The 13,327-nt window shown below is 42.8% G+C and overlaps 1 protein-coding gene and 1 long non-coding RNA gene across 11 annotated transcripts in view; one reads left to right on the top strand and one right to left on the bottom strand.

Annotated features, from left to right (window-relative positions):
* The window catches only part of ASPP (Ankyrin-repeat, SH3-domain, and Proline-rich-region containing Protein), an 87,687-nt gene that overhangs the window by 45,189 nt on the left and 29,171 nt on the right, over positions 1–13,327 (top strand). For all 8 annotated transcript variants that reach the window (XM_069050425.1, XM_069050427.1, XM_069050424.1 and 5 more), the window contains one exon: positions 8,637–8,692. In XM_069050425.1, the coding sequence (XP_068906526.1) occupies positions 8,637–8,692 (56 nt within the window). The remainder of the gene's footprint in view (positions 1–8,636; positions 8,693–13,327) is intronic.
* Positions 10,836–13,327, bottom strand: part of LOC138132796 (uncharacterized) — a 38,618-nt gene continuing 36,126 nt past the window's right edge. For all 3 annotated transcript variants that reach the window (XR_011160180.1, XR_011160178.1, XR_011160179.1), the window contains one exon: positions 10,836–11,139. This is a non-coding gene — a long non-coding RNA (uncharacterized lncRNA). The remainder of the gene's footprint in view (positions 11,140–13,327) is intronic.

The raw sequence follows: 13,327 nt of genomic DNA, 5'->3' as shown, positions 1-13,327 counted from the left end.
GTCCTGTTACAAGGTGGCCACAATGGATTATGGCGGCAATAAACGGTGTGGTTCTGGCCGATACAAACGCGCTCTTTTCGCGGCGTCCTGTCAGCGGTTCGGGGAATTTCGTCCTGGAGGAAACGGCACGTTTCTCGATCGACCGATAACAGAGCGAATGCACAAACGGATATAAACAGGAAGCTCGATGCATCGTCATCGTGTAACGCCGTCTGCAGGATATCCGGCAAACAGATTGTTTTATCCGCTATTTCACCTGTTTTATGAATGGGATAGTGCTCGGGGGACGGTTTCATTCAGGTCTGCACACCGCAGGAAGCGGGAAGTGAAAAAGAATTCAGATTGGAGGGCGGGAAAAAGGTCACAAGTGAAGAAGATCGAGGCGAGAAAGGAGCAATCCAAGAAGGTGAAGAAGAGTCAAGTAGCAGAAGTAGTTAAATAGTGCCTTTGAAAAGTGTTCAAAAGGGAAGAGTTGAAATTTAAGAAAAAGAAAGGAATGATAAGATAAATTAGTTGATGGTTTCATAGACAAAGGGTTTTATACAGGGTGGGGCATGGTATTCGCGCACGCGAGAAATCGCGACTTCTAGTTAAATAAAATTGTCGAAATGTTTCACACTGGCTATTGGTAAGGTACGTTTCATAATTTTTTGATAATTTTTCACTTACAAAGCCAAAAAAATAAAATAAAATGTAAATTTCAACCAAAAAGTTAAATTCTGATTTTTATACTGACCTACCCAAATTCACTTTCACTTCCTATAATTATTTACGAAATCAGCGGAAAAAATACCAACTCTCAAAATCCTTTTTATTTATGACCTGCTACTTGTGCTGTCGTAAAAATAGGTGACAATGTCATTTTTATGGCAAAGCTGTAAGTAAGAGACTCAAAACGGCCGGCTACTGAATGGTCCTTCTGTTGGCAAATTATAGCATTTGGGCCATAAATCACGCGTCTGGTTTGCGTTTAAATAAAAAAGCGAATTGTTTAGCTAACCAAGTCAAAATAGAAAAAAGAAGATTTTGATTGTCATCTCGAGAACCTGCGAGTCTTCTGATTCAAAATGCGTTACTCGAGGAGAAGCAGAGCAAAAAGAAAATAATTAGATTGAATTGAAGTAGAAAAGAATAATTTTGTAATTGATGCAGTGGACGAGGGAAGACGTAGAATGAGATATAGAAGCCAAAAATAAAAGAATCTTGGAAGAGAAAAGAGGAATCCATGCAAGTGAACGGGATGAAAAGATGTGTGAAAGGACACTGGAATCGTCGATTAATGTGCTGTGGAGTTTGTGATGTAAGAGAAATATGAAGCAGCATTTCAAGGCCGTACGGACAGGCAAATAAAAAGCAATCTCTGCTTCTTCGTAATTTGAGCGCATTATTATGTCGTACACAACTCGATGCACCTCACTTTTTGCTTATTAAGATCCGGGACTATTACTTAGTTTATCCTGTTGCGTAATCGTCGTCGTCCATCATCATCCTCTTAGCAAAAATAAACGAAAATCGACTGGAACTTGTCGATGGCTCTTTCTTCCATTAGAGTGTCCGTGGATATTTTTTTCAACAGGAAGCACCTCGTGAATGCGCAGTAATGGCCGCACACCTGCTCCGTTCATTAAGCTCGAGAAATATGCAAGTTTTTTTCTTCGCCTCTCGTCTCCTCTCGAAGAAGTGGCGGCGCGGCGAGACACGCAAGCGGGAAATGAAGACGTTTCAGGCGTCGACCGCAGCTCCATAAACGGTGCCGTAAAATCAGCGGACGACACTGCGAACGCTAATTGAAAATGGCAGTCGGGAACGCTTAAAACGTCTGTCATTTTCCCCGGTAATGACAGTAATTTAGATCATGCCTTGCCCGGCCGCAGACCGCATCTTCGTAGTAAAGCATTCCCGGAGATGTGGACGACGTTGTTGCGGAATGTCGACGGGGCCTCCGGCGGAGCGTGGGAGGAGGATTCCTCAGCGGCGGCACCGAAACACGAAAATTTCAAACTTTTTTTTTTGGTGACAAACAAATAATGTCGAAGGGATTTGGGCGACTACGAAAGTATCACGGAATGACCGACCGTCCCGGCAAATTACGTTTGGGCCAGTCACGTGACCCCCGACCGTCGGAGCAATTTCTCGAACCCCTCGGCTTCTCTCGTCCCGTCGTAAATTGTGATTTAGTGCGTTGGGAGAAGTGACGCCGCCACTGACAGGGCTATTATGGCCATTTTGCGATCACGTGCGGGTAACAACGAAAGTGATTAGTTTCGTTTGGCGTCGACGTTCCAGGGAAAGTGGTCGTGATCGCAGTTTCAAACAGACGGGCATTAACTATATCCGGCTGAATAATGAGGAGGAGGTGAACGCAGACGTTGACAAAGGACCGGAACGGATGAAAATCGAGACCAGAAACTTGGCCTAAGATATTGCGCATATTTTTCGTCTCGAGAATTCACCACTTTTTCCCCTCGTCTAACTTAATTCCGAACAACATCGAGAGAAAAAAAGAGACCTTCGAGCGCGGTGCCGGTGATTGTCTCTAAACTAATACGCCGCAAAGGTCAACAGTCACTGAAGAAGCCTCGACAAATACGCGCCCGACTCTCTTACGTTCTGTTCGAGAAAAATGCAAACATTTGTTTAGCGAATTTTTGTCGCCGGTGCGAACCGTAAACAGTCCCTTTTACAATGCAGGTTCGGCGGCGGCGGCGATATCTCGACCGCGGCTCAGGGATGGGTCACGGTATCGCTATCGCTTTCACGACCTGCCGAACAATCTTAACCGTCCCTCGACTCGATCATTACGCTGTTATTCCGCCCTATCCGCACCTTTCACAAATGGCAATTCGATTTCACCCGAATTCCAGACGTGTGTGTTTTTAACGACCCTCGTCATCCCGTCGGGAGTGTCTTTTTGGGAGGTGCGAGCCGCGCCCGCGCCGCATGATGAAGTGCTAAGTGCGTTAAACAAGCCGACTTCCGGTCGAAATAAAGAAACCGACCTCATACACCACAACACGTTTCCGCTCCGCCATCAATCAACGGGACTGATTGCGGAGCGCACGCCGCCGCCCCCGACTCGAAATTCGAACGATCGTAAAAACGCGTCGTTTCGCGGAATGCGACCGAACGACAAGGGAATCCGGCGAGGGGATCGTCAATTATCCCGATGAAGTCGTAAGGGTTGGTGCACCGACTACGAGGGTTGTCGGGGTGTTTTATTGGACACAATTAACTCGACAATCGAGTCGAGCGTAACGAAATACGATCTACGTGAAAAAAATGTGTTCGCATCTGGGCTGGGGGGAAAAAATTAAAAAATCGCCCGGAAAGCGATTTGCAATTGGAGGAAGCGAATCCGGCGCTCCGAACAATTAGAAAATGAAATTTTTACCAGCCGGCTCGGTAATGCGCCGTGGTAGCCCCGGTCTCCCTTTGTGCGATTCCAATTATCGGGCAATCCCTTCACGCGCGTCTGCCCACCTGGTGTGTTTTATATTTTTCGGTAAAATCGAGAAACGTCATGTCCCGTCATTTTCACCCGTTTCACGACGGGGGTGTCGCCCTTGATGACACAATTTTCGATGTATTTCCCGAAATTATATTATTCAGCAATGAATCAGACACAAATTCGGTTCGCGGATGCGACATCTTCGCATCTCATTGAATTAAACGTCGGGACGACAGTCGAGATATTAGTTGCGATAAATTATTCAGGAGTCACTATTGAAGACTTTGGACTTAATGCGGAGGATCGGGCGAGGACCTTCCGGCAATTTTCGCCCGTCAACGCTCGCCAAATTATTTATCGTGCCGGTCTAAATTATTTACAGAGGCAAATGGGCCCGGCACGCGTGAATTTTTCCTCTCGAAGGAGTCGGCGCGGAAATGTGCCACGGTAACCGCCGGGCCGGGAAACAATGGCCGAGATAAGTATTTGGGAGCGCAATTAAAGTGCGTTTTTTGCCGGTTGCTCAAGCTCTTTGTGACGCAATTTCGTAACCTTTGGATTCAATAACGACATAATCCAAAACGAAATAATTACACATCGCGTAACAATCCCATGGCACGTAACATGCAGCGAATCGAAAATAAGTCCGTTTCTCGTGTGCTCCTCCGTTAATTTATTCATTGCCGACCGTCATGAAAACGTAACGTCATTTTCCCTTGTTGATTTATTTGGACAAAGCGAGCAGAAAAAGGGTTTGCGCGGGGCAAGAAAAAATACATTTGCACACATCCAGCCTGGTTTTTACTCCACTATTCATTTTTAATTGCACGTGAAAATTCCACCCCGGCATGCGCCATTTAACGCGCTTCAGCGTTGTTTTTTCCTCGGGGTTGTTTCCGCCCTTGTTTCTCGCCGAGTTGCATCGTAAGTTCGGTCATGTTTCGATTAACTCGTTACCGATCGATTTTTTGGGTGGAAAGCGCAACGCGCCGTCTCTTTTCGGAAAATTCGTTACCGCACAATAACTATCAATCAACGGCGAAAAAAGGGAAATTGAACGGCGATAAACAACGGTATTGTCTTCGGCGAAACAATGCGAACGAACGGAGGTGGAAACCGACCGGGCCGCCATAATTAATGAAAATACACCACCAATAACAATTACAGCGTTTCTTGAGACTTGCTCGCGGAAGTGGAATGAAGATTTCGCGTGACTAAGTAGAGACAAGCGAACGGAAACGGCTTCATCTTAGTTTTGCATCATGGAAAAAACGGAAGTAATAATCAGATACTTGCGCTGCGTGACAAAATCCATTATCCTGCTCCTTTCGATGGCAGGTGACGTCCTACGTAACAATTCAAACTGATGGAGAATAAAGCTCGTTAAGGTTACGAGGGGCTGTAAAAAAAATTATTGCTCCTATGCGAAAAAGGTGTACGTAGGTGTGTACAGTGAAAACTTGATTGATTTCGAGACGGGTAAAGAAGAAAATTTTCTATTGACACTGCGAATTGTTAACGAGTTGTTTGAAATTATTGTCAGAACATGTCAGGTCCTGATTAAAATTATTTACCCTCCATTTGTTATCCGAAACTGTGTAGGAAAGCGGTTCTCCATTTGCTGTCTCCTAGATAAAAGCAAACCATCAGGAAAAGCGAATAAACGTTTGTTGGTGTTATAATTTTTTCTTCAAACGTTCGTAAAATATGACATTGCACTGCTGCATTGATAATGCTAAAGTGTCACTTCATTGTCGCGGCATCTAACGAACTGACCAGCGTCCGTGAAGTTATTATCTCCGCTGAGGAGCGTCCGTGAATTTATTATCTCCGCTGATGAGCGGCTGTAAATTAAACTAGCTAAATCATTTGAAATTCCTACCTGGTTTCTTAACATGTCTTAAATAATTTGTTATGAAGGTTTGAAGAAAAAATAGTACATACAGGGTGAATCAAAACGACCGCACCAACTACTTGTAATCGTATAAAGTAGACTGAGAGGAACGTGAAAAAAATAATACAAATGCTCTCCTGATGCTCTTTTGTTTTTTTTTTTATTTTTCCAAATTTTGATTTTTTTGTTGACATATACAAGCACATGATTAATTAATTGACTAAGATTTACATATTCAAAAATTGTGTAACAAAAATTTTTAATTTCGGTTTTTAAAAAAGCAAATGGACCAAAAGAAAAATCATTTAACTAGTGAATGTTATTGCATGTTATTGAATGAATACTCTGTCTAGTATAATTGGAACAAAAAAATTTTTTTTTCAAGAACATTTTTTGGTTAAAATTTTCTATCTTAACACGCTGTAACTTTTAATGGAAGCTGGGGAAAAAAAATTTTTCAGTTTTTTATGTTCTCATTGTATTCTGTACAACTTCTAGTAGTTGGTGCGTTCGTTTTAAATCACCCTGTATATGTTATTCGGACCAAAAATGGTTTTATGTGCTTTGGCTGGTTTGGCTGCCGCAGCACATAAAACCTCATTTTTGCTCCTCATAACATAATATGTATACTACATATTTCGTTGATATATATTTTTTTTTTGTCAGATACATAATGCTTTATACAGGGTGTAATCGTAATTGTTTTTACGTTTTTTGTCGATTATCTCGCAAACTAAGCATTTTTTACCCCATATGTAGTTTTATGTCTATTTTTGAACATAGAATCAGCTCTGAAAGTTTCTTGGTGGATTTCTGACACACCCTGTATATCAGAGATAAAAAAAATAAATAAATAATCGTATACCTTCTGGCTAAGGCCAGAGATAATAAATGAAGAACCACCCTCGTATATCAATATTTGCAAAGTGTAAGTTCAATCACTTTTGTTTAGTAAATTTGTTCTGAAATGAAAATATTTGTTACGAATTACTACGAGGGTCATTTGAAAATTTGACGATCCCGGTCTTTTTTCGTGAATTCTTCCTTTCACTTGGTGCAAAATAATTGTCCCTTTTGAAACTAGGTATCGGGTGTTTTTTTTTAATTTCACCTTGTAGTAGGCGTTGAAGAATCGATTGTGAACGCACCACTCGTGTAAAACATAAGATTTTAACCTGTATAGTGCGTTCACAATCGTCACTTCAACGCCTACTACGAGGTGAAATTTAAAAAATCACCCGATATAAACTTTCCTCCAGACAAAACTTACTTTGTCTTTTTTATTGATGCAAAATAATCAGCCGTGCTTCTATTGTTTTGACCGGTGTTTGGTGTGTCGTGGGGGATTGAAATCGATCAAATAATAACAATCAGTGCTCTTTCAGTTCAACTGAAACGTCTTGCCAAGAGGAATTGTTGAGGAAAATTCCAAAATTCCAATTTCCAAAAATTGTATCTTTCAAATTCGGTTGAAATCTCGATCAAACGAAACTAACTTCAGAAAGTAAGAAAAGTTCGAGTGAGTTCGTTCTGGTGTGCTGCAAGGGTCGATATTCGAGTCGACGCTATTGTCGCAGCAGTCTGTCCCGCAATTTCATTATTTTTGCCCGGATTCACTCCGCACTGCATTTCTTTCCCATTTGTAAATACGCCGCCGAACGACCGCCGCTCGGTTCCGCTTCTTCGAGCTTGCCCCCTCGCGCCCCCGCTTCGATCTTTCGATCAAAACACGCCGCCGTCGTCGTCGGCTCGCGTTTTCTTTAAAACCGCCCGACAGGAGGAAGTACGAGTTATACATCGAAGATAACCGAGCTCATTTATCATGCACAGAAACCCGGTGAATGGTGCTGACGTCTTGAATATGGAACCGTTTACCCCAGATCGGCAATATTTGAATTGTGATCGCCTCCTATTTATTCCTCCGCATTCGACCCAAGCCGATATCGGTGAAGCCTCATCAGCTAATGGCTCGTTGTGCCAGGTCCTGGCCCTCATCTCCGTTCCGACGTATCGCACCGGATGCATCTCTTGCAATTTGCGAACCGTCACGTCACGTCGGAAATGATGCGGTGTCGACGCGGGTTAATCGAAGGACGTTCGGCTTGACGGTGCCGCCACCGATACGACACATCGGCGAAATTGCCAGATTAACGAATTGCGCGGGGGCGGCGGACAACTCGACCGTGAAGGTCCCACCGATCAACCGAAGACACAAGAATGCCGATCCAATTCCGGAGTTTCCCCGCGATTTCGTCCCTCCGATGGGGCAATTAATATCCGCGATCCCCCGGAAGGGCACGGCACTGTCATTCGCTCTAATGGCGGTACCGTGTATCTGGCGGCTTTCCGACGTAACAGCTGCCACTTTCCATTTTCCGAATGCCCTTTGATATATTTAAAACGGGATCGGGGACCGGAGGTGTTTTTCCGACGATAAAAGCGCCAAGAAAAAATCTCACCAGATTCCGCTTTATGCCAGGGTTCCGCACGCAAAGGTTACTGGCGCCAGTTAGTTTCAATCAGGATTTAACTTGGCGTCTGTTGCTCAGTTACTGTGTAACGATTTGTGGCGCCAGTTTCCTCCAGGTGCAACTAAATTAGCGCCAGCAGGTTTTGCTTTTAAAAACTTGTTAAGAATAAGTGACTCACTGTGTATATTTGAAATGGATTAAGCGACGTAGCTGCGACGAATCGCATTAATTACGACCGGACAGATCAAAATGGTCGAATTTTGTGTTAATCAGATTTGTGCGGGGTCGTCTCAGCGATTCCCGATCGAATCTTCCCGGCGAAAGAAAAAACATGTTCTTATCGGGAGATCCGAGTCGATCTGGATGTTCTGGAAATGTCAACTTCGACGACAAAATCAATTACGAAGAGGAATGCAACGTAGAAAACTCCGACTCGGAGATTACGGAGGCAGAGATAGTGGCCTATAGGAAAGCAATCATCTGCCATTATGTACGACCATGCACCCATTTTGGGCCGTATCAGATATATTATTCAGCAAGTCGGGTATTAAGTTCTGGAAATAATCCCGATCGATTGCGTCTACAAATAATACGATAAATAATTCACAGGTGATGTGCAGGATCGGATTTCGCGTTTTTCGTGATCGTGCAAGTTGTCAGGCGCGTCATTTAAATGTCGAACGCAATCATGTCGGATTCGGCGCGCTTGTCCATTACAAAACAGATTTTTGTTGGTTGTTGTTTTTTTCTATTTTCGAAATCGAATCGTTCGACCGCAATCGAGACTAGTCCACACTCTCATTTGGTGTTTTTTCTGTTCCAGGAGGGACTTACGAAAAGAGAAATGGTATGAAGGAGCCAGATCACTTCGGTGAAACGGTAAGTCAATTTCGACGTAAATATTTGACGACGATCCACTCTAAAGCTGGATTGATGGACCGGCCCTGCCCTAACATTTTCACCCAATTACCGCGCTGTACAGGGCCGGATCGCGAAAATTACGATACTCGCCAATAATGCGAGGCGCTTCGACGAGACCAAAAAAAGTGTATTAAAGCTTCTTCTTCCGGTTCTTGGTGAAACGTGGCCGATATTAGACTACGTGACCCAAGCACCGGAGCGACATCGCGGTGGGAAACTCTTCCGCGAATATTGAACGAGTGTCCTGTTTCTTTTCTTATTTTTTCGTCGGGACAGCGGGAAAAAGTCGAGGTTTTATGAAGGAATCACATGTCTCGGGGGGTTTGCGGTTTTAACGGGGGCGACGGTCCGGTTACGGACGCAGCGGACCGATGCGGAAGCAGAAGTAGCCCAATCGGTGCGGCCGTCATAAAAATGGACGAAAACTATACCGCGTTCGTTTTAAACGTGGCTAAAGTTGACAGACCTTTCCCGTTTCTATGTTTTGACGTTTGGGTCGCATTCACTGTTGATTGTATCTCTGTGGGTGTAGATTCCGGTGCCCGGACCTAATCTGATTTTGAAGCTTTTGGTCAGCTCCGGTTGACTATAATCAGGATGCAGGCCGTAATGTAGACGGTAAACTGGCGAAAGCGGCGGGCGCTCTCGCTTAATCAACTAATGGACTCGAAGTTTTGAAATTTGGGGATGGAGGAGCGTCGATTTATCGATTCGGGGTGGTCGCGAGATATGCAGCCGCTTACCTAGCGTAAAATGCGCCGCAATCCCTCTGCCACATTGTCGTGCCCTTTGCGTCCTCCCGATTCGCACACAACTGGCGAAAATTTCGCCCGAAATCCGATTTGCGAAAACTGAAAACAAACAATTTACAATTTGCATGACGAGGCCGAACGGGAAACTTCTCTTCGGTCTCGAGGCGAGATTTTTCCCGGCGGCGCCGAGGTCGAACCGTAACAATGAACGTCGTCTTACAGGAGATCGGGTCGCCCGTGGCGGAACACCCGCGAATCGCGCATACCGCAAGAAGTCGGCCTTGAACTGGCCGATTCGATAATGGCGGCCCGCAAGGTCACCGCGCGACATAACCTCATCGCTCGGTTTTTCCGGCACAATGCCAACAATTTCACAATAGCCGCCAAATTGGAGGAATACGCAATCAGAGGGGGTTTCTTGACACAATGTCGGTGTTGACGTGTTGTGGGGTGGCGCACCCGCGGACACAAAAGGTTTCATATGGCGCCGCGCGAAGGACTCGAACGTGCGCGCTAATAAATAAAAGAGAACAATGGGGGCGCGCTAATTCCTATTTTCATTTGCATGATGAGGTCGTAAACGGTTGTTTTAATTGTGTGTAAATTTCGACGAGGAAGACGCGATAAAAAAACGGAATAATTAGTGACGCGCGGTCGGATGCTACGCCACTGGAGCGCCCGCGGCGGAGGCTCGCCCGGAATAAGGAAACGCGAGATTTAAATGTACGGAGAGGAGGGAAAAAATTGTTCTGACAAACGGAAAGTTAAGATTAAATAGTTATTTTTGTATTAAGTGCGCAAAGTGATTGTTTTTTGTTGGGGCATGAGAATGAGTTTTTGGTCGAGACCGTCAGGTCGAGACTTCAAACTCATTCGAATGCGCCAACAAAACAATCATCTTGCGCACGAAATACAAACACTATTTTTTCTACAACAGCTTTTTAAAATTTTTGAATTTTTTAATTTTTGTAAAATTTTCCTTGGATGCTAAAATATTCGTCAAAAAGTTTCCTTGGGTGCTAAAATATAACTATTTTAGCATCCAAGGAAACTTTTTGACAAATATTTTTTCACTATCAAAAATGACATACTTTGCGACTTGATAACGATGCATAAATGTCACGTTTTTTTGACAGTTGTAGAAAAAATACATTTTAAATATATGTACCTCGTGACCGTGCGCTAGAAAAAGGGAGTAGAATTGTGCGTTTTCGATTTTTTTTTGCTACTCCCGTGAATATTGATAAGGAAATGGAACGTTTGGAGTTGGAACGCAACCGGATTACTTTCCGAACGCAGGTTATTTTTTTGTTGGATATTCTAGAATAAAAATTGCAGTTTATTTATAATTCTTTATTTAAAATTGTCGATCGAGTAGGTACAGTAGAAATTTACTGCATACTATTTTCTCATTTTGGTTGTAGGTCGTAAAATTTTATGGTACTTTCAGTTAAAGATCTTATAAATCCTAGTTTACCATTAGCAGGTAATATTTTAAGCAGCTCATAATATGCAATAAAATTTTGCAACCTACAACGAAATTGAGAAAACAGTATCTACATTGCATTCGCTGTGATTCATTCATTACCGGCTGAAGAAGAAAGGTGAGTGCTCACTAGCTGGTATAGTGTGCGCTGGGACGCATTTTTCACCCTGAAACAAAGTACATACATATTTTATTTCAAAAAAATTCCCCTCAATTTTTTGCTAAAATACTTGGCAGTGCTTTATCATCACTTACACCACCGCATTTAGTCATTTTATGCGAAAGACTTCTAAATGAGCACACTTCAGCGTGGTCGCAGCCTTTTTATTTAATTTTAGCTGCTCACCCAAATTACCCCATTATATTTTGAGTTTTTGTTAATTACATTTTTTGTAATTATTTTATTTTAAAGACAAAACGGTGCGCAACTTGCGTATAAAATATATTTTTAGTTTTTACGCCCTCGTGCGTGTAATTAATAATTACTTCATAAAAAATTCAGTTGTAATAAATTCGGCTAGTTTGAAAGATAACTTTTGTGATTTTCCCGTCAATTTTGCGTTTCGTCATCCGTCTAATTGTTCGCCGCAAAGTGTCGAACCTTAATTGTGCAAACTCCGAAGACGGCGTCGCAATTCCGTGCGTTTAATAAATACAGTTTACCCGGATTAAAAGAGGGAATTTGTTCTGAACTCCGGCTCGAGCGCGAGACTACAAAAAGGTAAATTGTTCCGCAGATAAATGTACTGTAGGTATTCCGGCTTGTTCGAAACTTTCTCTCGAGTATCATCGTTAAAATGGAACTTTTTAAATGGATTCGCTCGGTTCGAAGGACCGAAATTATGTAAATCTGTCAAAAGAGTCACCTGTTATGTATTCTTTGACGAACGAGAATCGGAAGGAACGACATCAAAGTCCTTTAGTCGTCTAGTTTTTGATCCCACGTAATTCGACGAAATCACACACCCTTTCGCGCAGATAAGAAGAAAATCGTCTCGTCGCTTTTGCCCTCGGTTGTTTTTCGTTTTTTATTCGGAAGTCCGTCTTGAGGATCTTTTTTTCTAAAAATTAAATTTACGTTACAAACTTGTGCCGTCACAACCTGGAAATTAAGAAATTATTAGGTGTTAACGTCACCCGAGAGGACGCGGGATGAGGATTTACGCGAAAAAGTTTCTGTCGGAAGGCTTTTCTCAAACCGGTGAAATTAGACCCTTTTTCGGGTCGTACTTTCCAATCGACGACGACTTTTACCACAAAATGTTGAATTCGATTCGACCGATCATTTTACTACCTCGCATTATTATTTTATACTTCTCCTAATTGAAATCGTGTCTAGGAACTGCATAATAAAATTAGATTTAGTCTCTGAAGCAACAAAAGACAATCGAGCAAAGACCTCCCACTAAAAAACGAATTGAATTGCTCAAGAAAGTTAAAACCGTTAGCAGGACGATTAATGCGCATCAGGGAAACAGAAAAAATACAAAAAATCACGTTGAGTCGAGAAACGATCCCCAGAAATTGATCATGTGAGAATTGGCCTTCACAACTTCCGGATTTGAACCTTCTAGAAAAAGCGTGGGATGGCATTGATGCAGCAATTAATGGTCACGAGGAGTAAAAAAAAAGATAGATGAACGCTGTATTGTGTAAGTCAGTCTAGAACAAACCACCCGTACGTCGTTGATTGATACGTCCACGTTTGAATGAATTATTTCGTGTAAGAGTGACGCCCGGCTTCGATTAACTCTGTGGGAATTTTTTTCTTCTCTTACCTTCTTTAAAAATAAATTCTGGTCGTGTCCCCTTGAGGGACATTAAACAACGTGAGCCTTCGGGGATAAATATTTGAGAAATCTTCTCTGCACACGTTCAATGGAATCAATACAGCAATGATATATTGGATGTCAAATTACGGAAGCGCATTCCATTTTGGATAAGGGAAAAGTTGAGTGTAACATTTTTAGACGTGTGACGTCAATAGACATGAACGATTTTCTGTTGCGGATAATGAAGCCGAGTGTCGATGGAAGAGTCACAATCCCGCGAGGAAGTGATACAATTTCTAAAGGAAAAGTCTCACACTCTTGGAATATTACATTTCAACGGTGAAACTAAGCCATGAATATTCAACACAAGTTATATGAAGTACTTTGGGCAGCGGAAGGGCTGACGCGATTATCTGGGCCGCAGGAGAATTTGTTGTCGCTTCGTATCTCAAATTCCAAAAGCAACAGAAAATAAAGAAACTCCTAACAAATTCAAGGAAAGTACCTACCTCGTACGTCAGGACGAAAGATGTATTTTGAATTTAAATTTTAAAGGCAATTGGTTCAATCGTTTTCCGTAGAT

Source organism: Tenebrio molitor, chromosome 6, assembly GCF_963966145.1.
Source record: "Tenebrio molitor chromosome 6, icTenMoli1.1, whole genome shotgun sequence".
Classification (NCBI taxonomy): domain Eukaryota; kingdom Metazoa; phylum Arthropoda; class Insecta; order Coleoptera; family Tenebrionidae; genus Tenebrio; species Tenebrio molitor.
This window is presented reverse-complemented; position numbering and strand designations above follow the sequence as displayed.